This window comes from Podarcis bocagei (genome assembly GCF_964188305.1).
Source record: "Podarcis bocagei genome assembly, chromosome: 8".
In the NCBI taxonomy this organism is placed as follows: domain Eukaryota; kingdom Metazoa; phylum Chordata; class Lepidosauria; order Squamata; family Lacertidae; genus Podarcis; species Podarcis bocagei.
In genome coordinates, this window is record NC_138133.1 from 52,672,068 (window position 1) to 52,695,087 (window position 23,020).

Here is a 23,020-nt window from a genome sequence, read left to right on the forward strand (position 1 = left end):
GCAGCCATGAAATTTTCCCTTTGCACTGATGGAGCTCAATAGGCCTTCAAGTGGCTGAAAGTGGCCCACCTGGATTGAAAGGATCAATGCAGTACTGATATTTGTTGAAGGGCAACCCTGGGAACAGAGCGCAGGTCGCCATAGCTCAGGATGAGGGAGAAATTTGGATTACATGTCAATGCAGATCCTTTTATTTTGCAGTTTCTGAACCAATGAGCACACAGAAAAGCAGTGACCCCTCCAAATTTGCACTTTCCCAAATTTTGTTGTGCAGCTCCCCAACCACAGCATGTGCATAAAAATGCACCTGTACAGAAATACGTTACGGGAAATTGCTTGAAAAATGTGCGTATTGGGAGAAGCACATATCAAAGGGCTGATGAATTTTGGTGAGGCCTATTGTCATTATTAAAATTGTTGTTGGTTTTTATTGTTATGATTGCAAATTTGATGTGGAAATCTGGTGGACTGGAAAGATGAGACACGGATATGGGCAAATTTGTCCATCTCTACCTGTGTCCTGTTCATTGTGAGGCAGTACAAAGTACTTTTAATTAAAATGTTCAAATGAAAGGCACAATGTAATTATATATATTTTTAAGTAAACCAAACATTAAATTAATTAATCCAATTATGTGTCTTCATGAGGCAGGCAGCAGAGGGGCTGTAGCTCTGTGTTTGCAGAAGGTCCTGCTTTCAGTATACAGCATCTTCTGTGAAAGAATATCTGGTAGCTGGATGGAAAGACACTTTTTCTAAGACTCTAAAGAGCTGCTGCTGGCCAGAGAAGACAGTACTGGGCAAAGACAGACTCATTTCCTTACTCCCAGATTCCAGTGTCATATTTGTACTGCTTCTTACCTCCACTTGCTTTCAATTTGATGGTCATCAGTTCTTCCGATATTTTGCCCTTTTTTAAGGCTTGTGCATTCAGAGGGCATCCAGACAAACTGAAAAGAGTAGGAAAGGGGACCTATTTGAAAATTGAAACACATTTTTGATTGCTGTATCTCAGCTTCCAGGGTCTTGGCAGTACAAGTCCAACCGAACTGGTTGTGTAGTTACTAAAATCTCTCTAAGACAACAAATAGGCAAATTGTCCTCAGTGCAGCTCCTGACATGGCCCCATTTGAACTATGTAGTGGGTCATCTACGGTGGTGGCTGCTACCAAAGCAGAAGCTTAAGCACACCTTCGGGAAAATAGTACATTATGGTGCAGCAGTGGTAAGTCGGTGCTCTCTACTGGGAAGGAGAGGCAAAGCAGTGATGAGGTCAATGTGGCACAAACACACTGCAGGAGTGCTGGATCGGCTCTGCAACTGCATTTGCACCATGCTGAATACCCTTGCTGCTTTGCCCTCTACCTCTGTCATGGTATCTGCAACTAGAGACAGCAGTGTAAAATCCTGGACCAATTACAGCACAATGTCTGTAATTGTACTATACATGTCTACTCAGACATAAATTCCATGGGATTCAAGAGGGCTTATTCCAAGGTAAATGTGTATAGGATTGTTCTATTAAAATCTGTGACTGGTAGTCAACTAAATTTAACTCAAGAGCAGACCCACTGGAATGAATTAACATGACCAAGCTAGGTCTATTAATCTCTGTTGGTCTACTTGGAGTAATACTTAGTTGAACATCACCAAATTTACAACTCCTGGGGTCAGCTTAGATACGCAAATGAACATAACAGCTCAGTAATTTGCTACTAAAAATACTTGGCATTTTAAACAGGACTTTAAAGCAATAAATTATATTTGCATTCTCAGATAAGTGAATTTAGGATTGTGGTCTTAAAAGTCTAAAAAGCTTGCAACTCAGAGTCAACTTCGAAATGTACATGAAAAGAAGAGTTCAGTAATATGCTGCTAAAAATACCTTGCCTTTTAAAAAGAGCTTTTAAGGCTAAGCAGTAAATTGCATTTGCAGATTTCTCACCTATTCTAGGTTGATATATGAATGTTTAGACAGCTAAAATAAAACCAAAGACATCTCGAAAAATCCTGGACATCTCTAGGAAACGAGTTGGGGTTAATTCAAGGACTTATACAAAATCCTAACAAGATTTTTCCTATCAGTTCAACAGCTTCATTTGTTAAATTCACACAATTGCAATACATTGTAGGTATTTGTTGGGTTAAAAAAAAGTAAAGATACAAAGTGATACCTTCTATGGGTGACAAAAACGTTATTAACATGACCCAGCCCGTTGCAGCCTGGCAAAGGACAGTGTGGCAGCTCCTGCTTGTTCAGTCTCCAGGGCAGCGAAGACCCATTGAGAGGACTCTCCTTCTGTCTCTTGGCAGCCATAGGACAACCCGAAGCAGTGCGATGAGAAGTGTATTTACCTGATATGTGACCTTGGCCATCACAGCCTAGCACCGGACATCTACAGAAGCACAGCAAAACTGATGTTATTTTTAGGAAAAAGAAAAGAAAAACCAAGAGGCAGAAGGGAAAAATGTCCATGTACCAGCGACACCTCAAGAAAGATTTCCTCCCCATAAATAAAATAAAGCCTAATTTTTTTATAATATTAACGTACTAATAGCAAGGTTTTAATGTGCTTGGGTCCTTCTTGGAGGTTTCCTGTAGGCATCTGGTTGGCCACTGTGAGATGCTGGACTAGATGGGTCATTGGCCTGATCCAAGGGTTTCTAATAGCCAAATGCCTTGTTTGATGCTGGATTACTGAATTTTGGGCTACTGTATTTTACTCTTGTTTTTAGAGTCATTGATTGATTTTATTTATATGCACTATTAAATAGTGGGGGGGGGGGTTGGCAAGCTGCTCTGGAAAGTTTTTTTAATTTGAAGGAACAAGGGAAATATATTTAAAAGAAAAAGGAAACAAGTAAAAGGCACCGTTTGAGGAAAATGGCCAAGCAAGCCAAACTAGACTCCTTGGTGTGTCAAGATTGGCCCACAGGCTGCTGGTTCCAAGCTGTCTATACATTAGGGCTGCGATATGAAGACCACTTTAAAAAATACAGTCCAATACACCGTTATTGAACTCAATGGACTTGAGTGTATGCAAAGGATTGCACTGTGAAATACTTTAAATATGGTGGCTTTAAATATGAAGGAGGCTCGACTAGCTTCCATTAGTGATCTGCCATAGTGTCATGAGTCCCATGCTATGGATCACTTTTTCAGCAGGTACACTCACTTTTGATTTTCAAGCATCTCTGAAAGACCTTTTTATGTAGGCAGGCCTATGCAACTGTTTAGATGTTTTGATCAGTAGATCATTTTAATGATCATTTTGCACTCTTCTTATTATGTTTTCTATTTTATTGCCTGTCCTGCCATATGCTATCTTGCTATATATATATATATATATATATATATATATATATATATATATATTAATAATAATGAAATAAGGAGGTCAAATCTTCACGTGCAGAGGCACCACATGCAGACAATTGTCAGCCCCTGTAAGCATCAGCCAGTGAACTGGTAGGGGAAATAATGTATGATATGTAAGCCTTCCCTACATGTGGGTGTACAGGACTGGCAGAAGGGTGAGGTTACTGGTCATAAGGGCTCAGAAGAAGAATTATAGAGGGTCTAAAAAGGGTCTCTGCCTAAAGTTTGGCCCATCTGGGCTGGGGGATGAGCCAGATAAACTCAGAGACTATGCTTCTCCTTTGTTTCTTAAGACCTGGGACCTTTCCAGAGCTGTGCCATCTGGTTTACTTCAAGGACAGCACAACAGCACCTGAACCATAAAACCATCCTTTGGAGGTTTTGTTTGGATTTATTGTTAGGAGAGGATATAAGTTAGTGAATCTGAGACCAATCTTCCTGTGACGTATCCAATAGCGAGGCATAAGTGACAAGCCTTTGCCACTCCACTTACTTAAGTTCAGGGTCTTCTTTTTCTTCCTTGGTAGGAGTCACTTTGAGACCACCTTTCCTGGCTCGGGGACAACCAGACAAGCTGAAAGTACACAGAGCAGAGCAATATAGATTTCGCAGGCTTTTGCTTCTGGATGATTCAGGGGTGATGATCCTGTGGCCCTCCAAACGTTGGACTCCAACTCACACCAGCTGCAGCCAGAATAGCCAGTGGTCGGGGTGATGGGAGTTGTAGTCCTGCAAAATCTGGAGTGCCAAAGCTCCCTCCCCCTCAAAAAATAAGCAGAAGATTCTTACCTTCTGTGTGAGGCATAGTTTCCAGTGACATGACCAGAGCCATCACATCCTGGAGTTGGACATCTATAAAGCAAAGTGCAGAGAAGATGATGGCCCTTGACATTACATAAAATATCTAATTTAGGAGATTTTTGCATTGGAATTTCCCACAATCCTGGTTTGACATGACCGTGTGCAACTGGAAAAATAAGAAAGGGTACCCAAGGAAAGCAACTATTTTGGGGTGTACAAGGGCTGTGTTGTACATGAAAACTCAGCCACTGATATAAACCTCACAATTTCCCCACTCAGTTATTTAGATTTCTGGGAAGGGGAAGATGAAAATGATCATTTGATTTGTTAGAATCAGTGCATTTCAAATCTGAAAATATATATGGTCAGGCTCAAATATATGCACTGAATTAATTCTTAAAAAAAGAAATATAACCCCCTGTATACCCATTACACACAACATTTGTTTCTCTTTCTCCTAGGAATAGGGATTTTATAGTCTGGCTCAACAGCATTTTGTATTTCTTTTGTTAATACAGTGCAGTGGAGTTAATCATGCCATTAGTCCTGGATCTTCTTAGAGGAACTTATAGTAGATGTGCAATACAGGTGTGATGGGAACATCTTAGTAGCCTCATATAGAATACACTCAGTAGTGTCTCAAAGAGGCTTGCAGTGGTTGTACAAAAGGAGAATAATGTTGCTGGAAGTTTTATTAACCTGGTTCAAAATACAAATTTAGCATGTTAGGAATAGTTGCCTATATTCAAAACTCAGTGTCATTTCTCTGATTGCGATCTGAGCCAGGGAAGAATCCCCATAAGGCACTGTAAGGGCTCAGGTATCCTAGGAAAATGACATGTCCAGTTTTCCTGGCAGCTGAGACACTAATATTCCAGCATTCTCAATGCCAGAACCAGAGGGGTGAGGGAAGGGAGGAAGAGCTTCCTGTCAGACCTCTTAAAGGTAAAGGTAAAGGGACTCCTGACCATTAGGTCCAGTCGTGGCTGACTCTGGGGTTGCGGTGCTCATCTCGCTTTATTGGCCGAGGGAGCCAGCGTACAGCTTCCGGGTCATGTGGCCAGCATGACTAAGCCACTTCTGGCGAACCAGAGCAGCGCACGGAAACGCCATTCCTGCTGGAGCGGTACCTATTTATCTACTTGCACTTTGACGTGCTTTCAAACTGCTAGGTTGGCAGGAGCAGGGACCGAGCAACGGGAGCTCACCCCGCCGTGGGGATTCGAACCACCAACCTTCTGATCGGCAAGTCCTGGGCTCTGTGGTTTAACCCACAGTGCCACCCGCATCCCCATCAGACCTCTTACTCTGCACTTATTGTTGCCACCTCACCAAACCAAAGAGAGTGGGGCAGAACGCAGCTGGAAACATAAAATGAAGTGGTTGTTAATAGCATACAACAGTTTCCAGCACTGCTTCTTGAACGAAGAGACAATGCTGGCAGTAGTGGTGGTAAGAGTGTGTTGCTCAACAGTAAGAGTTGAGGTGAAGGGCCACAGCTCAGCAGCAGAGCAACTGTTTTGCATGTAGAATGTCACAGACTTAATTCCTGGAACCTCTAGATAGGGATGGGAGATAATCATGTCTGAAATCCTGGAGAGCCACTGCTAATCAGTGCAGGCAATACCGACTCAGTAGAAGGCAGGTTCATATGTTCCTAGCAATTGCACAGGCAGTAGCCCACAAGTTCCAATGGCCCAATGACGTTATGCACAGCGCTCACTATTGCAACCAATGCACCAGTTTTGAAGACAGTCACATTTCCTCAAGATGCTACAGTGGGAATGCGGGAGGAGATGTGATTAACTCTCAAACAGAAATGCTGCCCTTGGGAAAGATGTCTGCATTCCTCACAACAAATTAGTAACCAGCTCTGTATTTGTTGCACTTTTTCAAGCTGCACTACACAAGCACAGGATTCTGTCAAGCATTCTTGGAAGCCTTCGCCAGACTTTATCCAAGCATCTTCATCAGCCAAAACACTCCCAATGATAACTGGGTAACTGCCTGCCAACCTTCCTCTTCAATAATAAGGCCAGATGCCCAGATTGCTCAGGCCTCCTTAAGAACCTCCACAGCCACTCTTTTGTTTGTGACTTTTCTCTGCAGTATATGGACTCATCTGATTTAATGCTTGCCTCAACCACATGCAGAGGGGTATGTCTAGTGGCAAAGGATAAAAAGGAAAGATTTGCAGGCTTGGTTTGGATAAACACTCACATTTTAAAGCTTAGCCCAAGTACTTTGATCTGAAAAACCAGACTGCGTATTTTGTGAGATCCAGCCATCTTGCAAGACTTGGTATTTCCAGCTGGCTTTCAAAATTTGAGAATAACATTTTCTTTCCCAACATTTAGACACATCTACTTCAAGACCTGACAAACAGTCAGATTCTCTCCCCTTCCTCTGATTTATACCTGCTGGGTGGGATAAGACTGCTCCCAAATTTCCTTAGCCGGGGCAGTTTCAACTCCCTGCTGGTGCAAACCCAGCAACCTTGTCCCCGTGGGAGGTGACTATTACTATAGCTACACTTCTTACACTGGTAGGATTGCGTGAGTGAAAGGGGACAAACTGGACAGGTATGGGGCAGAATGGCAGAGGTGTAGAAGTTAGACAATGACTAGTGGGATCTGCAACAAAATATTCCACTGTAGAGTGTTTCTATTCAAGTTATGCTTTTGGGGTCCCACAGTAAAGTATTTTCCCTAATCTTTTCTGCACTTCTGCAACCCCTGGAGTTTCCCCAAGCCTGTTAGTATCTCTCTTTTGGACATGGCTGTCACATGTGGAAAAATAGTTAACTATGAGACCTGTAACAAAATATTGATGTGTGGAGTTTTCCTGTTTGAAATTAATTCAGAAGTGAATTAATAATCATGCAGTCCCTGGACAATAGGGAGTCAGACATCTTTAGGCCTGCTTTGAGAGCATTTGTAACTATCCAGGCTTATTCCCCTGCCTGGCTACCTGTCACCCTTTGCCACCATATCCAGGACACCATATCATGTGTCCATGACCAAAACCTAGCACTGGAGCAAGAGCTGGACTAGTGCATTCTACAGGAAGCTGGAGTTGTTACCCCAAAGGCTGAGCAAACATCTGCTCCGCAGCTCTACTGGTTCCTGTTGCTGAACAAGCAGACTGGGTATTGAAGTAAGTAAAATATGTAGGAAGAGAACAGCAATGAACCCCTCCCTCTCCTTTGATACTAATACTCACTTGAGCTCTTGAGAGTTGGCAGCCATCAAGGATTTTAGGGTCTTGTCAGCCAACGGGCAGCCAGAAACACTAGGGAAAAAAACAAACGTGAAATAGGCTTCCTTGAATATACCTCAGCAAATATTAAAAGATTGCACTAAAAATATTTAACCATTAAATTAAAAAAAACAGATCACAGACCAACCGCTTGTAAAGAAATCCCTTCTTAGTTCCTTCATCCCCATAGGGATGTGAAGGAAGAGTGTAGTAGTTGATACAGCTGTGTATCCCTCATAGGCCACAGAGCTCCTTCTTGCTCAGATGATGCATTTCAACTGCTACAGGGACTTGTTTGTAAGCTGGACCTTGGTCATCACAGAAACCATTGCATATGGAGCTCCATTCAGCACAATGTAGGAACTGGGCCTTTAGTAGCATTTACCCTTTGGAACACTCTCCTGTTACATATCCAACAAGCTCTGCCTCTGTTATATTTTTGGTACTTATTGGAGACCTTCCTTTTAAATGGAGATTTTTATCCCCATCTACATCTGTACTGGATTTCAGCTCTGTGTTTTTATATGTTTTTATTGCTAAATTGCTCAGGGTTTTTTTTTATGGGAACAGGTTTGTAAGTAAAAAGTCCACAATGTCATGCCTTCATTTTGTTATTAATTGCTCTCACTTTTTACCTGCGGTGCGATGCATAGTTTCCTGTCACATGACCACTGCCATCACATCCTGGTGTTGGACACCTAAGGAAATAAAATGGAAATGCAGACACACATACAGTTGTTGTACATCTCTCTTATTGAACTGTGCGATAAACATACAAAGATGGATAATTGTTTCCCACATGAATGGGAACACCCCTCTATTACATACCCATAGATATATATGAGGTGTCCTACTGTGCCAAGAAATATTAGTGTGAGAGATACCCTCAGGCCTTTCTGTGATTACATCAATTTTTCTTCATGCCATTGCAAACAAAAAAAATGAACTTAGGTGATAGTCAAATAAATTTTACTCAGAGTAAACCCGCTGAAATTAATGAACATGAGGAAGTTAGGGCAATTCATTTCAGTATGTCTACTCTGTGTAAAATTTAGTCAAGTACCACCCAATGGTTTCCACACTACATTTCCTAATTTGTGCTAATATTTCTCCAAGTGTATTACGATTCATTCATTTATGTACTGCTTCCATGCTCAAATGCTGTCTTAAGTGATACACAATAATGTGGAGAGGCATGGGAAGATGATGCTTATGTGTATGAACCATCCTTACATTTGTCTGAAATGATACATTTCATAATAGTACCTTTTTCTTATCACATCAATCATATTATGACAGTGAAGATGAGTTCAAAGCTGAGCTGAAAATTCTCAGAAGGCATGGATGCAATAACTTTCATATTCTTGTAAAAACGCTATACTAGTTCAGCATTGGGTGCCCATAGACACTTAATTCACCACAGGATATTTTTTTTCCAGGGGGGAAAGTTCAATTTAATGTTTTTAAAAAAGGTTGTGTATGGATCTGGATTCACACCCCTTGCTATATATTCACAATATATGTGATATTAAAAGCTGATGTGATCTCATGATTTAGATGGCCCAACTTCACCAAGACACTGTAAGGACTAACAATCATGAACCTGAGGGCCCTAGGATATGAGAAACTGCCCTTTTCTAAAAAGGGCTCACCTATTCCAATTTTCTACAGGTTAATTGTTAGCCCCCCCCCCCCCAATTACTTTGAAAAATCCAGAGACTGCATTTTGGTCCCAGCTACTACTTTTTTATTTCTTCAGAAGCAAAATTATTCTCTTAGTTAATCCTCCCAAAACACTGCTGATGCATGGACCACAAAGTAATATTTTAAAAACAAGCATAGAATGCACCATATTTTTTTTTAAGAACTAGTGTATCATTTAGACAACTTATTCCATTCTGTGTCATACAGCTGCTTTGGTATAAATATAATCATCAGAGAGACCATTAATATTTAAAAATATGTAATCTATATTTATAATGAAGAAAGTTCATTGTAATTGAACCTCAGAGGTAGAATTTTTCTTTACAATTGCTATTGTCATTATAGGTGCTTCCTCATGATGGAGCCATTTGTATTGCTCACTAAACTACCTATTCTGCCGGTGAATATTTAGTAAATGTCCTCTGCCCTCAGTGTTACCTTTAGAATCTTTAAATGGCGAGTCTTAAGTGTTTATGAATTAAATTGTGTAGACAAGCACATTTTGGGTACACATCAGCATGCAGAGCAAGTATTACGGATTCTTTAAAATCCCATACAAGGCTTGGAATTATTGTAACTATAGAGAGAAGAAATTATGTTCAGTTATTAAGGTAGTAAATGGCTGTGTGGATCCCTGGAATTAATGTCACACAGCAACAGATCTTTAAATAGAAATTTAATAAATAGTAAAAAATAAAAATAAAGTGTCACTGGGGAAATTATTGCTTTTCCTTCTGCTAGCTTCATCAACATTTGTGTTCTTAAAAAAGGCAAAGCTAACACATAAGTGTGGATACAATATGGTGAGCAGTCTTTAGATTTAGATTGAGGCATGCTGTGTCAAAGAAGATTTGGCCCATGGGAACAGTAATATCTGGAGGAGGGCTTCTAAATCCATAAGGCAAACGTCAGGCATAGAATTGATATCAAAGTATTTGGTGATGAATAAATGAAATTATAAAAAACAGAGATGGCTGTTTATTCCATTTTCACAACTTCTTCCTATCTATTAAGTTCTGCATTATGTTTGAGCTTACACATGGTGTAAAAGCCAGCTCTGGAACTATAGTGGAATATAGCACAAGCTTAGTGCTCATTTCTGTGTTATTTGCTTCCAGAAAAAAACCCGTTGACAAATCATGTGGAAATGAGTGATAAACTTGTGCTATATCCCAGTATATTCTAGACGTGGCTTATATATCATGTGGAAACTGAAATATAATGTGGCAATTAATAGTTAGGAAAGCATTGTGAAAACGGAAACACTTCTCAGCCTTTTGGCTAAGAACAAGTGTAAAACGGAATAAACCATCTTGTGAATGCTGCCAGAGAAAGATAAAGAATATCAACTATTAATGATACGTTGATCATATGAAACTGACTGATTAGGAACTGCTCTATTACATGTCAACAACTGCTCTATTAGAAACCTAGCTCTTCTTGGGCAAAGTTAATTTTTTTGCAACGAACACATTCTGTTGTTGTTTTGTGTTCCCACAGAATTGTAGCATTCAAACAGGCCTGTCTGTAGACTGATTTCAGGTACAGCAAACAGGAACTACTGTATTTTCCATCTGTAAGATGCCCCCATGTATAAGACACCCCCTGTTTTGGGGGATTCAGATTTAAGAAAATGGTGGGAGATGGCTCAGAGTATAAGACGCTCCCTAATTTTTGACATTATTTTAAAGGGAAAAACCTAGTCTTATACACGGAAAAATACGGTAATTATTTGTGGGATCCAACCCCATGCAGGATATGGATGACCTGTTTATGAAGTGATCATTTCCCTGAAGTTTTCATACTTGCTACGTGGCATGAGCCAAAATTAAAGGAGAATATTGCCCCAAATCTACCCAGAGATTTAAAGTCCAGTGCTAAAAAGGAAGATGTAATGGCACCCAATATTCTGCAGTATATATTAGGGACGAGATCCAGCATTTCTTCACCCTGGGCAAATCAGCAGTGTGTGGACTTCTCAAGCCCATAGACAACAAGAAGGAAAGGAATGTTTTGTGACTCACGTGATCAGTTCCTTTTTGAGATCTCTTGAATGGAGCTTAGATTTTGGACTAGGAACCGAGACATCTGAGTATCTTTTTTCATCCAGGCTTTCAGGACAGCTCGCAGGATCTTTCTGAAATAACAGAAAAGAATGAGGTGCTTCTATCTTCAACACAATACTGGTAGCTAGAGCTGAACCAAAATTTCTCAGAAGACCTATTTCTGAATCTCTCTCTCCCGCCCCCTTTTCCCCTAGGAATGTTATTACAATTTAGAATGTTATCACAATATGCTCCATCTTTTGTTTGTGCAATGGCCACCATTCCCATCTTAGCAGGGTGAAAAATGGTGCCCAAACTGCCAACATAGCAGCTGCTGCTTGCAACATCAGCAAGACAAAGCCTTGGGATGGGCAGAGTTAAGGTGCCAACCTATGGCCCCTGCTAATGGAAAGCCTCAGCCCTAAGAAACGGTTTGAGAATTTCTCCTGTCCTTGGGGAAATTTAGTGAAAATGCTCCCCTAATTCATCTGCTGATAATATCTCTGATGGAGCCCTTCTGGAGGTTTACCTAGCCCAAAACTAGCCACCCACAAGGCAAGGTGAGATGGCAGCAGATCCTAATCTTCATTCATCTCTTCTTCCCTGGTAGCGAGGGGCCCCCACCATATTGTGATTCGCTGCAGGTACCAGAATGTCTTGGGCTGACCCTGCTTCAGCCCCTAGGGTTCAGTTGCCTTCACTAGGAACCAAGGCTTTAGCATAGCAAGCCCTGTCCTGTGGAACTCATGACCTGTGCAGCTTCAGCAAGAACTGCCCCTGCTTTCTTTCAGACATCTCTTAAAAGCTGTATTTTTTACGTAGGCCCTCACATTTTTTTCTTTTTAACCAGCCGTTATCTATTGCTGCTTTATTGCTGTTTTAATTATGTTTTACCTAGATTGATTGCTTTTATTGCATTGCATGCTGTAAGCATGCTGTATTGCATGCTCTAAGCCACCTTAATATATTGCATGAATGCCAAGGTTGCAGGTTCAATCTGTGTATGGGACAGCTGCATATTCCTGCATTGCAGGGGGTTGGATTAGATGATCCTTAGGTACCTTCCAACTCTACAATTATAGGATTCTATGAAAGTGCAGGTCACAAATATTCAAACAATAAATAGGAAGGAGAATCTTGAGAGGCCATTCATGTGCATCACAAGTGCTGACTACTATGGTCAGTTGATTCAGAGAAATAAGGTACCACTGATAACAAGCTTACTTCCAGTTAAGAGCTCTATTTTTTTTTTAACAAAAGTGGGGGGGGGGATGTGTACAAAAGCTGAACTTCCCCATTATTTCCAGAACAGTCTGCCAAACTGCAGACTGTATTTGTGTGTATGTGTTGGGGGGGGGGGCGTTACTGGGGATGGCAGGGAAGCTCCACTAGTTTCAAGTTGAGTTCTTGCCAGTGCGCATATTCCTATGTGCACACAGGACGACAAAAATAAATGAATGAAATTCCATTAATGTGCAGATGGACATTTATATTGATTTCTGCAAAGACCAGAACATAATGACAACACGAATAACAGATAATAGCATCTGGCACTTTCAACATTTTAAACCCTGGAATCTTTGGAGAACTGACAGTTGAACTAAACTGACAGCTCCAGTTATTTCTCAGCACTTTCCTTTTGGAGAAAGTGTGAGCCTCTTCCAAATTCAGGATTATTTTTTTTAAGGGGCATCTGGACAGGCCATTTCTCAGTGTACGAGGGAGACAATATTTTCTAGAAATGACCAACAAAATCAGCCAACTGTTGTGCATATGAACCAGAAAATAAATTAAAAATAGATTATTTTATTTTACTTTGAGGTAACTTACACCCTTATAATTTGAGAAGTTTCTAAGACTCCTGCTGTTATCTAGTGTTGGAAAAGCTGTAGAATTAAAAAAACCCAAAACATTTCAGAGACAGTAAGTTGACTTTGGAGGATCAGGAAGCTTGTGGGTTGGATGATGCAAGCTTGACTTGTGGAGGAAATAGTATTCTGTTAAAGTTTCAGATCTTTTTTAAAAGAGTGGTGCACAAAACCCACAACTTTTAAGCTTAGAATGTCTATGTGCTGAAAATCTTGGCAGCAATTTTTGTATACAGTATTGTCTCCATCAAGGTTTTATGTACTCAGATCCAAAGTCTTTTGTTTAATTCACAGAAATGTTTTGGGGTTGTTATATTTTTTACTTCTACAGCTGCAATCTATTGGATAAACCCCATAACTATCTCCAGGGATTTTCTAGATTCACTATGGAACAATTTGCCCTTTTGGAAACTTGGCTCATACCACCAGCAACAGGACCCAATTGTGAGTTTGGTTCATTGGATGGGTTCAAATCAATACCAGCTGAATCGAAGTAATTTTATATTGAATTCACTCATTATCCTGGTTTAGGACTTCTTTATTAACAAACGTTTTAGCATGTCTTAGACTGAAATGTGAGCATCTGTCTCACAACGAACACACTCCTCTTCCTCTTCCATCACCACAAATGCAACAACTGCTGAAGACCCAGGAAGATAAGGCACTTCTTTAGCAAGGTCAGTCTCAGAGATAGGAACAAGCACAGCAATCTTGTCTTGCAATTACTACCCCTGTCACAAGCTAGGAACAAGATCGGCTTATCCTTGTCCTTTTTCTCTACAAGCACCACAAGCTGCCACATAACTCTTTGGTGGTTTATTTTCCTCGTGGCTTCTGTATAGTCCTCTGATCATACCCACTTGCATCTAACATGTTTCAGCCAGCCTCGTGTTCTCCTAACCCCTTTGCCCTGGGTGCTGCTGCCAGAAATTTAAAGCAAGATGCTAAACAATAACATCAACAAAAAGTGGGCCTGTATGGCAATTGTCTGCCTAAGGAGAGTGTCACTTCAGCACAAGGTGTTTTGTTTTGTTTTTGTTATCACCTGTGAGATTGCTCAGGACCAGAAGACACACACATAATGACTAGCATGAAGGCACAGCTTTAAAATGGTTGCTTGTTGCAAGTGACTTATTGCAGCATGTTATTTGAGGAAACAGTCATGGCTAAGCAAGTAGAAAAATACTTTCTGTGAAGAAGGTATAAGGTTCATTTCCCTGTATCTCCCAAGTCAGGTTGGGAAACCGTGGAGGGTCATTGCTAGTCAGTGCTGACCATGGGAGTCAATGAAGTGGCCTCTTTTACTACCACCACCATCCCTGATCATTGACTAGCTGGGGCAGGTCAGAGTTAAAATATACGTGTGTGGTAGAGGGACCACCAGTTTGGCTACCTCTGGTGCAAGCAATATTAAGCTACATGGACCAGTGATCCTCTAGAACTGAAATCTGAGCAGTTGTATCACAAGTTTAAGTAGCTGTTCTGTGCTTAATATTGGTATGCAGCAGTTATCCAAAAGATTCAGGAATTTTGTCCCATACTATGTGGGAATTAGTTCCCGTTTGCAGAGTATGCAGAAGAAAGCCCTGGGTTGTTTGGCCCTTTAATTAGTTCTCTTTTTCCTTCCTATAAAAATTACGCAAGACACTCTGTTTTAAAGTTCAAATAACATATAACTTTTTGTACTTGCAGTTACAGATTAAATATACAATGCAGGTAGGTGATACTTAAGTTGCTAAAACATCTTACATAGATTTGTATCTAAGGCTGACTAACATTTACAGACTGACTGAAACTCTGAGGCAGACAGCAGCCTAACACAACATACCTGCTGCTCTAACTGTTAAGACTCTTAAACTAACTGCCATAACTGAAATAACTGCCAGAACTGCCTCAGGCATATGACATCGCAGAGTTCTACATCTCTTGCAATTAACCCTTTACGTATGCATTCCGGATGCTAACATCCCACAGACTCTTCACTCCCAAAATTTTCACTGACATGGAGAGGAAACTCTAATTTTCTGCTTTTTGACCACAAATAGCTTGCTCAGTATGAAACCACTATGGCAGCAAATAGTAATATGGCCTCCACCTGGCAGCCATTTTGTCTGTACCGTTCCTAAGTTACAGGGATATATAAAGCTGAACAAACTGTTCTGATTTCTGTTAATTTATCAAAGTGTCAGTCGGTTGGCATAAAAGGGTCAATGCTGATTTTTTATTTATTTTTTTGTCATAAGAGAAAGTCCAAATAAACCTCCACTTTGCCTAGCTCTGGCAACAAGTTCCTATGGAAAACATGGCCAAAAAGATGGAGGGGGGAAGAAAACAAACAAACAAGCAGAAAAAAACACCCCACAACATCCTGCCAAAGCTCAATAAACACAAAAATGAAAAGAACATAACAAAAATCAAGGAAATCACCAGGTTTAAATTATAATTTAGTACAGTATCTCTTACAAATGATGAATTACTTTATGTAAATATTTGTCTTATTTATGAAGGGGTGGGCAGGAGACCACAGCTGCATTTTTTGTTTTCTATTCAGTTTCTATTGTAGGCCAAATTGATGTGCCATGTTGACATGCATATTGATGTTCTCTTCTAGTGTCTTTGTGAGGAACACAGAGGAGTAAATGGGATGCGGCTTATGTGTGGGTTGTTTTTTTTTAAATGTGCTTGGTTTCTTTAACGACTAAATCTGAGCATTAGCTTTGGGTCAAGCTACAGATGACAGCAGCAGATCTGTGTCTTTAAACATGGATCTATACCAGTTTAATAATAATAATAATAATAATAATAATAATAATAATAATAATAATAACAACAACAATAATAATAATAACAATAATAATAATACTTTATACCCCGTCCATCTGGCTGGGTTTTCCCAGCCACTCTGGGTGGGTCCTAACCAATGATTAAAAACACAATACAGCATTAAACATTAAAAACTTCCCTAAACAGGGCTGCCTTCAGATGTCTTCTAAAAGTAAGATAGTTGCTTATTTCCTTGACATCTGATGGGAGGGTGTTTCACAGCGCAGGCACCACTACCAAGAAGGCCCTCCGCTGGTTCCCTGCAACCTCACTTCTCGCAATGAGGGAACTGCCAGAAGGCCCTCGGCGCTGGATCTCAGTGTCCGGGCTGAACGATGGGGGCAGAGATGCTCCTTTAGGTATACAGGACCGAGGCCGTTTACGGCTTTAAAGGTCAGCACCAACACTTTGAATTGTGCTTGGAAACGTATTGGAAGCCAACGTAGGTCTTTCAAGACCGCTGTTATATGATCTCGGTGGCCACTCCCAGTCACCAGTCTAGTTGCCGCATTCTGAATTAATTGCAGTTTCTGAGTTGCCTTCAAAGGGAGCCCCATGTAGAGCATAATTTTATGCTTAACAGGCAGCAGAGATGCAATTTGAAGTGTGTGGGGGGAAGGGTGGATAGTCAGGGGCTCTTGCTCATTGCTTGCCTTTATGGCCCCTCCCTAGCCAGATTCACTTCCAGTGTCAGTACCAGACTGGATAAAAAAATGACCTTGGGGGAGAGGCTGCAGGATGCCAATGGGAAGCAGTGGACAGAGGTTGCAGCCCCTACATCATTGCTTTGTAAGTGTAGCACCATTTTACATATGATTGGGCAGGCCTGCACATTAATCCAGGAAGTCTGTACTTCACAAATCTTAGCCTTATGAGTTTGATCACAGGATAGCAGAGACTTTTATATTTTGACCTCATATTTCCCTAGGGATAAGAGATGTGTAGCCAAAGGGTTGGACTGAATAAAAGTATTTTAAATGCTAAGATTTAATGTTGAGTTTGCTGAGAGAGAGAAAAGCCTTTGGAAGAGCTTCATTGTTCTATCAAATCTCTTAAAGGAGTGATATTGCTAGCAAAGCAAAAATTACCATTTCTCTAAATCATGATGTATAAAGAATATGAATGCATAGCAGATCAGAGATAAAGCATTGTCATAACTTCTTAATTCTTAACGACTATCATGGAAGTGTGAACTTTAATTATATATTGATCATATCATATATACAGAGCTGGAAAAATCTCATGCAGTTTCTTTCTTTTATTTTTTAAGGATTTAAAATGTTTTCATTATTCCCTACATAAACTGGTTCCCAAAATGCGATGCTACTTTCTAGGAATACTGATCATGCTTTCTAGAATGCATGATTTACAATGCAATCCTGTATGCATCTAATCAGAAGTAAGCCTCATTGAGTTCAATAGGACTTATTCCCAGGTAATTGGATACAGGATCATAACTTCACTGGCTTTCATAATGGTTCTAACTGCACATCCTTCCTATAGGCCAGGAAGGAAAAATCCTCATTAGCACCCTAATTCTTAGTACACTGTCTCATTCTTACTCCCACCAAAATGAATGGTGCCATTGACTTGCACATGGCGTTAGGAGTGGAGTACTAGCTGCCATAGCTCAAACTGGGTACTGTAAAATAAATTATTCCAAGAGCAACAATTCCCTCCATGGTGTATTGTGATAAACAAAAAATATACCTCTTTCTCCTCCCCCTTTCTCGCCTGGCTCTTGCTATAGTTGATTGGCGTATCCCATCCTTCCTTTTCACACAACGCCTGGTAGAAGGTGGCATTGACCAGAATGCTGCCTGTTTTGAAGGGAGAAGAGGCAGGAGTGGGAACTGTTGTACTGAAAGACGTTAGCGGAGTACCCTTTTCTTGGTGCCGGTTCTTTTTCATGCTCAAATCCAGGGTGCCATTTTCATCCACTTCTATATCAGCTCCCTGATACGCAAGGGGAAAGAGAGAAATGTTTAGAGTGTGAACAGTTTGCAGCAACAACATAATAAGACTTGCAGAGCTTTTAAGGGATAAGTGGAAATGCCTGCTTTTATTTAAATTTATCTAAATCTAAAAAACCAGCTTTTCGATTTATACCCGTTAATATTTAATTCTTAGGCAGACTTAAGAGATACCTCTATAATGCTCTTTCCATGTTTCTATGCTTAAACACAGTAAGCAGAATAAGATGCTTCTTAAATGTAAACTATATGTACTAAATCTGAGGGGGGTTTTTTACAAAAAAGTTTAGCATTAAATCTCCTGAATCATTTCACTTTTACAGAGAACTATGATCCCTTTTCAGATAAAAGCATTAATTCACTGCTTAGCTCATCAACAGTATTATTATTACATTTCATCCACCCCCACTCTCTCACAATATTGCAACATCTGTATCAGAGGGGGAGGGGAAACAAATGTACAAATCAGACCCAAGGGGAGCATTTGTCATGGGTCTTTTATATATCAGTGACAATCTCACTTTATCTCAAATGGAGCTTGAATTATAAAGAACTTTTAAAAGGTTTACTGTAATCAAGAGGTCCAGACTGTGTCCTTCCCTGAAATGCAGAGCTCCCTTGTGGACTGAGATGCAAGCTATTATTCTTCATGGTCACCCTTATTCTGCCATAAGGCCAAACTCTGTCATGCCTCTGAATGTTATGTGTGAATCATATTTCTCATCTGCTGCACTTTATTAAGAACATAAGAGCCTGCTGGATGAGGCCAGTGGACCATCTAGTCCAGCAGCCTGCTCTTGCAGTGGCCAACCAGAAGCCTACACAAAGCCTGCAAGCAAGTTCTCGGTGCGAAAGCACACTCTTCTCATTTGTACAGAGAAATCTACCAGTTAAGTTAGTAGTTGTACAACAGTGTCTACACAGGTTAGAACGTCTGCCCCCTGCACCAGTCAAATAGCATGTGCCTCCCAGGACGTTATAGTACAGAAAGCTGGGGCACTGCACTGGATTATCTGGTTATGATTGATCAGGGCCAGCCCAAGACATTTTGGCACCTGAGGCATACCACAAAATGGTGTCCCCCACCAAGGAAGAAATGGTGAGTGAAAATCTACATCAGGAACATGGAGGCAATAAAGATCCACTCTGGGAACAAGGGTAGGAGGAGACCAACAGATCTGGCCTGCAAGGGGTGTGCCATTGCAGCAACAGTAACAGCCAATGCATTCATTGGAGGCCAGATCTCTTGCCCCTGTGGATCCTGTCACTTGAGGTGGTTAACTCACTTTGCCTCATGGCACAGTGCTTCATCAACAGTCAGGCCAAAGAGCTTCAGAAGAGGCAAGGATTCACTATGGCAATAGTTTCCATAAACCCTTGCCTGTTCATTTGTATTGTATCTGACAGAACAGCCAGAGAAATTCACTGGGGAAATCTATATCACACATCCAAGATGTGTGGACTAGAAGAAGAGGAAAGTTTTTCTTCTAACTGTGGAAGGGAAGAGGAGGAGCAATTAACCAATGGAGAGATTCAGTAGACAGCCAGATGCTGCTTAGGGATGGATGGGTGATATGTGGAATAGTGTTTCGGGTATGCATCTCCTTAAGAGCAGAACTATGCAGAACTCCAAAGCACTAGTTACATACCAGGCATACAATTATAATAAATAATAATAATATTTTTTTTATTTGTATCCCACCCTCCCTGGTCAAAGCCGGGCCCAGTCATCTTGGATCAATTATTCCAGATATTTCTTTAAAATGCAGAGTAAAATAACCAACACCTGGAAATGAAGGGTCAAGTGAGTCCATGTGCAGCCTACTTCTCCCCTGGGATGACTAACTTGTTGCTTGATGGAATCCTGTGGCTGTGCCTGGCCTTGGAGGTCTCATATTGTCTAACAGTATCTAGCCTAACACTTTACCTCACATGCCTGACAAACAACTCAGCTGGTTGGCTAGAAAGGGGAGGGAGTTTTGAACATTGCCCACAATCAAAAGGAGAGTCAAATGTTCCTCAAACTTTGTACAGTCAGCAAATATCTCAATGGCATCCAGTTGTGAATGTAGATGTCAGGTACAATGTTGATTGAAAGAAGGCCAACCACTTAACATAGACAATCCTGGTAGCAGCATCCAGTTAGCAGAACAATTCCTGAGAAAAATAACTCATTTTGACATAATGTGATCCAGCTGTAGCACTGTATGCTGCTTCTCAAAGCACTAGCCAGGAAATGTTATGCCTGCATGATGCTTAGACACAGGCCTAGAAAAAAAGATCAGTTCATCTCAGTTCCTTTTGAAAAGTTGAAAATAATCAGGCCAATTGCCTGAGAGAGTGCAAGTTAGAAACTCTTGCGTTTGTTCCTCTCGTATGACAAAGTCCACATTTTCAATCCCCCAGCTTAAAGAGAGATATGCTTTATTATACTTATGGGAAGTAAATACACTTCTAATATGTTCATACACTAAGATGCTTTCGTTATATCTTTTTGCCCCTTTTTAGTAAATAGTTTAATCTCCTGTGATAGTTTTAAGCCCCGACTTTGACAGTACAGCTTATCCTGGATAATAACTTAGTAACCACAACATCTTATGCCATCTGTATAATATCAAATACATTTTTATATCAGCATTAAAAAAAACCTTACTTACAAAAATCCAAGATATTAACTGTATCACTGCCAGCTGAACTTCCCAGGACCTGAGCACATTGTTGCCATGATTACCCTTGTGTTTTTTTGGCTTCATAGCTGATATATAAGTACAGCCATGAAACAGAGCTACAAGTAATCAAGTTTAATGGCCACTGTAAAGTAAAATGCTAAACATTGTAGTTGCTGACATTTTTCATAGGGGAGGAAAAAAAAACTTGGGTTAAGTCTGCCTGACCAACATTCACATAAAATGCCAGACCTCTGTGACAGATGGCTTAGGAGAAGATGCCATGCAATGGGGGATGCAGTAGTTTTATAGTGCAAAAACCATAAATAGTGCAGATTTTCTGTCACTGACAAAATACCAGCAACTCAGAAGGCAGGAGACAACAGCAAACAAATTCCATAAAACAGTCAAAGTCTTCTCAAATTAAATCACAGATCCAAACATGTCAGGAAACACATCTGACAGTTGGGAATCTGGCCTCATTTAGCAGCACCAAAGAGGCTTGGTTGGAAGACAATACACGTTTGTTGATGTGAATATGAAGATACTGGCGAGGGCTATCTTCTGATGTGCAAGGGAGTTGGGTTGGTGAGTATGTACCTAATTCAGATCAAAAAATACCCGGGTTGTGTAACAAGAGTGCAGATGGGGTTTAAGTGAGCTCACAGATGTACACAACAATCAAATACAGTCACAGAGAAATAGCCCCTTGTGCTCACAGGAGGATGGATCCCATGTTTACAGCATGGCCTTTTTATTCAGTCCAATATAAAATTGCTATAACTTTTGCTGCAGTCTCAACCAACGCCAGGTGGAAGACTATCAGATTCTCTCTCTCTCTCCCCCCACCCACATCCTGCCCTTACTAGTAGATCTTTCAGTGTTCTTTATTGTTCGAATGTTTTTAAATATCTGCATTGAAGTGATTATAAACAGAGAGTAAAGAACATTTCTAAAGGATAGAATTGCCTGCTTTATTTATACAGCTTATTTTCATCCTGTCAAAGTAAAGATGTGTTTACATTAGTGCTATGCTGAAAATACCTTCTGCTTTTTTTAAACATTCTCTACCAAATGACAAGAAAAGAAATTGCATTCAAAAAAATTCAAGGAGACATTGTTGGTGAAACTCTCCTGGGTGGGTTGCCAGATTTTTGTTGCAATTGCTTTACTTCTGAGGTAGCTCAGAATTTTTTAGAGTGTCCTTTCATCCTATGGCTAATTTATCCAGTGATCTGCATTCAGCAGCCTTCCTGGGTGCCTGCACTTCCTGAAAACCCCATAACATCCTTGACTGGGTTTCCCGTAAGCATGGGAAGATGGGAAGGCTTCCAACTGAGCATCTGTCAGCTGTTCATTATTATTTGTTAAGTGAAATCTGTTTACTTTTAAAGAAATCTGAAAGGAAAGTTTTTTTCTAAGGCACAAGAGAAAACTTTCCATTTAAAAACACAATCAGTGAGAACTCTTAACTCAGACACAGATTAGTCAGGCTTCCTGCCCTTCAGTTAAAACCCAGGGGAAAGTATCATAAGGTACCTCCCTCCCAATGGGGCTTTTTCAGAGCAGAAGATGTGGGCAGCCAAGGAGGCTGCTAGACACTGGAGAAATGTTTATTGGAAAGAAAACACACACACCACCTTCAGATGCCTGGACTCAATCCCAAAGCATTCTGCAAATGAGGCAAAAAAGGGAATGTTCCTTTTGTGAAGCAGAAAACTCTTAAGAAATTGGGGGCAGGCTTTGGCCCAGCAGTATTTTGAATGTCTTTAGGAGGTAAGCGATGCTTTAAGAAGAATCACGAAGTTTCTTTCTCGAGATTAGAGTCACTTAGAGTGTGTGAGGGACACTGTATTATTTCTGGTTTATTTTTTATCTGCCTGAAAGAAAGACGAAATCATGCAACTTTTATTGTGTTGAATAGTATTTTTAAAAATGTTTTGGTCATTTTATTTTTTGGGAACTGCCTAGAGAACATGTATTATTGAGTGGCCAATGCAAAGTACAGTGGTACCTCGGGTTAAGTACTTAATTCGTTCCAGAGGTCTGCTCTTAAGCTGAAACTCTTCTTAACCTGAGGTACCACTTTAGCTAATGGGGCCTCCTGCTGCTGCTGCACCGCCAAAGCATGATTTCTCTTCTCATCCTGAAGCAAAGTTCTTAACCTGAAGCACTATTTCTGGGTTAGCGGAGTCTGTAACCTGAAGCGTATGTAACCTGAAGCATATGTAACCTGAGGTACCACTGTATAGCCAACAAACAAACAAATATTAATTCTAAATATTCCTTTCTAATTCCTTTCAAGCAGGAGTGAAGCTCTGGCCTGCAGGCCAAATGTGGCCTACTTGGCCAACTCAGTCAGGACCCCTGAAAGTGCCCCCAGGTTATCCCTCATGTACTCCTGCTTTAAAGACACCTGAGCCAATGCCCATCACCACAACTTGAAGCAGTAAGTTCAGTGACTTAATTATGTACTATGTAACGTATTTCAGTGATCCTCAGG

At 40.6% G+C, this 23,020-nt stretch overlaps 1 protein-coding gene and 1 long non-coding RNA gene across 21 annotated transcripts in view; one reads left to right on the forward strand and one right to left on the reverse strand.

Annotated features, from left to right (window-relative positions):
* LOC308593103 overlaps positions 1-23,020 on the forward strand; it is an 89,859-nt gene that overhangs the window by 44,235 nt on the left and 22,604 nt on the right. For 6 of the 9 annotated variants that reach the window (XR_014010704.1, XR_014010705.1, XR_014010708.1 and 3 more), the window contains one exon: positions 2,314-2,443. The exons of 2 other annotated variants lie outside the window; for them this stretch is intronic. This is a non-coding gene — a long non-coding RNA (uncharacterized lncRNA). Of the gene's footprint in view, positions 1-201; positions 851-2,313; positions 2,444-23,020 lie in introns of those variants that run through there. One more of the 9 variants, XR_014010703.1, reaches the window with a different exon arrangement.
* The window catches only part of ST18 (ST18 C2H2C-type zinc finger transcription factor), a 214,091-nt gene that overhangs the window by 8,212 nt on the left and 182,859 nt on the right, over positions 1-23,020 (reverse strand). For 10 of the 12 annotated variants that reach the window (XR_014010625.1, XM_081204411.1, XM_081204410.1 and 7 more), the window contains 8 exons: positions 17,589-17,834; positions 11,167-11,279; positions 8,074-8,136; positions 7,403-7,471; positions 4,169-4,231; positions 3,873-3,953; positions 2,175-2,396; positions 862-950 (listed from right to left, as the gene is read on the reverse strand). Coding sequence is in view for 9 of the 12 variants with exons in the window: in XM_081204411.1 (XP_081060537.1) it covers positions 862-950; positions 2,175-2,396; positions 3,873-3,953; positions 4,169-4,231; positions 7,403-7,471; positions 8,074-8,136; positions 11,167-11,279; positions 17,589-17,834 (946 nt within the window). In the remaining 3 variants the exon portion in view is untranslated. The remainder of the gene's footprint in view (positions 1-861; positions 951-2,174; positions 2,397-3,872; positions 3,954-4,168; positions 4,232-7,402; positions 7,472-8,073; positions 8,137-11,166; positions 11,280-17,588; positions 17,835-23,020) is intronic. The other 2 variants (XR_014010624.1, XR_014010626.1) reach the window with 1 other exon arrangement.